Below are 3,047 nucleotides of genomic sequence, written 5' to 3'. Positions count from 1 at the left end.
CAGAATCAGAAGGACGATCACGCGTGTCAAACTTACTCTAATTGGGAATTGGGATCCAACGAGATGGGCCGGCGAATATAGAGCTTGTTCCGCTGGCCACATTCGGCTGGCTGGTTAGCTTTTTTTTTTCTAGCTGGTGCAGTGTTTTTCTCTCATAAAAAATCAGCTGCTACAGTGTAAGATTAATGCCAGCCGAACAAGCTCATAATCTCAATCAAAGAATTGTCATTTCACAGTTTGAATAATGAATGAGGATTGTTACTTACAAAAAAGAATCAATGGAATGGACTTTCCTCTTCCTACCTAGAGTCCTAGTATGCACGAAACCTCAATTTGTGCTCGAACTAATTAATCCGCGTTTAGATGGTATATATGCACATCCGCCTGACTGTGATCAGAAGAGTTTCCCGGCGTAGTCCTTGATGTCGTCATCCTTCACCGACGCCGACGCCATCCTTCTGAACTGCCGGAGCTCCGCCGCGTCGCGGCCCAGCAGCAGGGCGACCTTGGTCCGGAACACCTCCCCGTTCTCCCGCCGCTCCACGTCGGCCTCCCCCAGGGCGGCCTCGATGTCCTCCTGCACCTTGCGGTAGAACCCGGCGCAGTTGCGCAGCAGCTCGAACAGCATGCCCAGCTGCGCGCCGTGCTCCACCGTGTTCACCGCCGCCGCCAGCGCGCCGCACGCCGCCGCGGCGCCGGACGCCCACGCGCCGTCGCCGGTCCCGATGAAGGCCGCGGCCACCGCGGCGGTGCCGGCCAGCGCGGGCCCCGCCACGGCGAGGCCGCGGTTGATGGACAGCACCAGCTTCCCCACCGTTAGGTACTGGTGCTCGTCCTTGGCACGGAGCACGCGCAGCAGGCCGCGCATCTCCTCCTCCAGCTCCTGGCTCCATCCGTTGGAGGTGGTGCGGACACCGCGGCGCCCGAAGCTCCTGGACCGGGTGGTGGTGCTGCTGCTCTTCGGCTGTTGCTGTGGGCGGCGGCGGGGCCACCACCGCGCGGGCTCCACGGCCTTGGGGAACTTCTCCAGCATCCCCGGGAGCAGCGGCAGCGGGTACGCGGCGTCCAGCGCGAGGACCCTGTCCATGGCGTCCTGCACGTCGGCCTGGGTCACCTGCTGCGCCTCGTGCTGGAGCGTGGCGCGGACGTCGCGCACCAGCTGCCTCCAGAGGCGCGTGGCGTTGCGCTGCTCCTCGGCGAGCTGCGACGGCTGCACCCTGTTGACGGCGGCCATGGTGACGGCGGCCGTGGCGAGGAGGACCCCAGCCGAGGCCTTGAGCGCGGCCACGGTTCCCGGCGCGGCGGGCGCCAGCGCCGCCATCACGGAGGCCGCCAGCGTCAGGGAGTTGGTGGAGTGGAGCAGCAGGTGGTTCCAGTTGTCCCGCTGCCGCCCGATGATGTCGTGCATCTCGGCGCGGTCCGCCGCGGCCTCCGCCACCGCGCGGAGCTTGTCGACCGCCGTGTTGCGGTCGGCGGGGGAGCAGGCGATGCTGCCGCTGGTGGTGGTCACGTCGATCCAGTCCTGTTTGAGGCCGCCGTCCGCCGGGATGGAGGACGCGGTTGTTGTCTGGACACCAGACGGCACGCGCAGGCCGGCGCGGCAGGGGGCGGCGGTGGTCCGGCGCGGCCGCGTCGTGAGTGACGAGGACGAGGACGAGGAGGTGGAAGCCGTCAGGAAGAGGCGCTGTGCCTGAAGGGCCGCCGCCATGGCCGATTTGGATCAGGTGTCCGTGTTCGGATCGAGGTCGCTTGGAGTGGATTTGGATGGGCGACGACTGATGAGAATGTGAGAGCTGGGTCGGTGGCAGCGGCAGTGGGTTGATGAGAGCTGGGAGCGAGGGGCGAGGCTATTTATAGGAGGAGTGGAGAGGAGACGGCGCGGTGCGTGGAAACGTCTGACCCGGTGGGCTGGGTGAATCCCCGAGATGGGATCGCGTCCAAGCTTGGAGGGAGGGAGACCGTTTCTGGCAGGCAACCTGGTCCGGTCCGTACACCCGTCCGCGGCTCCGCGTTGTCTGACTCCATCGTACCGTACGTGAGTGCGCCGCTTGCTAGCTGCCTCTCCTCCGTTCCATTTTCATTCCACTTTGTATGCCATCATCCATAACACAAGCAGGTTTCGCTTCAAAAGTGCCTAGGATTCTGTTGGAATTTTAGTTCAATTGTAAAACGCCTGCACGGTATTCTTTTTAATGTATGTAAACTTAGAGGACCGTCTCGTGTTATATATTTACATTATATAGTAGTGGCATATTTGGGAACTTTAGTTCAAAATATTTACAGGATTGTGGTCACTTTAGGTTCTTTTTCACACTAGCGGATTGTAACACCCCTGTGTTACGAGCTTGCTAAGCACCGAGATTGAGGCCCAAGAGGGATGAGCCAAACAAGTTTTCGGATTTTAAAAATTTATAACGCATATGAAATGATAAGCGAATTCTATGTGACTCATTTTGTGGCCTCAAATGAATGTCCAAGTTAACTTAGTGCGTAAAGGTGCTAATGAAAATCCTAACGAGAAAAATAGGATAAGTCATTTTAATTGTTTGGCACAAAAAATAATTTTTTATAAACAAAAATAAAATACGACCTGTATATAGTACTTAAATAAAATTCGAAGTGTAAGTTTAGTAGATGGAAATGCAACTTTTGTTTCGGTAAATAAATATTGCTAACTGGTATTTTTGGAAACTCAAAAATTGAGTTTGAAATTAAAATCAGCCATTATCGTTAAAACGGCAAAGTCTGGATTTAGATATAAAGTACCATTTTTGGCGAACTTTTTTGTACAAAATAACTAAGTAGTGCCCTGATGTTTTGTTTCTAGGGTTTGGTATGAGGTATGAGCTATTGCATGAGATATTTGTTGGTTGAAGTTGATAAGCTTTAGGTCTTGTAAAAATGGTGGCAAAAGTGTTAATGGCTGTTAATCAAACTCTTACCCTAGAATTTGGTTAAGTCCAAAAGTAGTGGACATTGTCATTTTAGCAATTTAAATTGCTAATGTTGCTAAACATAGCTGTAATGTTTTTGCTCTATGGTTTGGA

The 3,047-nt window shown here is 54.8% G+C and overlaps 1 protein-coding gene across 1 annotated transcript; it reads right to left on the bottom strand.

Moving 5' to 3' along the window:
- Positions 1 to 222: 222 nt before the first annotated feature.
- Positions 223 to 1,804, bottom strand: LOC136463101 (probable F-box protein At4g22030). Its single transcript, XM_066462133.1, has one exon. The coding sequence runs from the start codon at positions 1,706 to 1,708 to the stop codon at positions 395 to 397; it is 1,314 nt and encodes a 437-aa protein (XP_066318230.1). The 5' UTR covers positions 1,709 to 1,804; the 3' UTR covers positions 223 to 394.
- Between the last annotated feature and the right edge of the window lie 1,243 nt (positions 1,805 to 3,047).

This window comes from Miscanthus floridulus, chromosome 7 (assembly GCF_019320115.1).
Source record: "Miscanthus floridulus cultivar M001 chromosome 7, ASM1932011v1, whole genome shotgun sequence".
Lineage (NCBI taxonomy): Eukaryota > Viridiplantae > Streptophyta > Magnoliopsida > Poales > Poaceae > Miscanthus > Miscanthus floridulus.
Note: the sequence above shows the minus strand (reverse complement) of the source record. Positions and strands in the feature narration are given on the sequence as shown.

Bases quoted from the DNA above. Each gene is read 5' to 3' on its own strand.
- LOC136463101 (XM_066462133.1), bottom strand. From the start codon at position 1,708: ATGGCGGCGGCCCTTCAGGCACAGCGCCTCTTCCTGACGGCTTCCACC.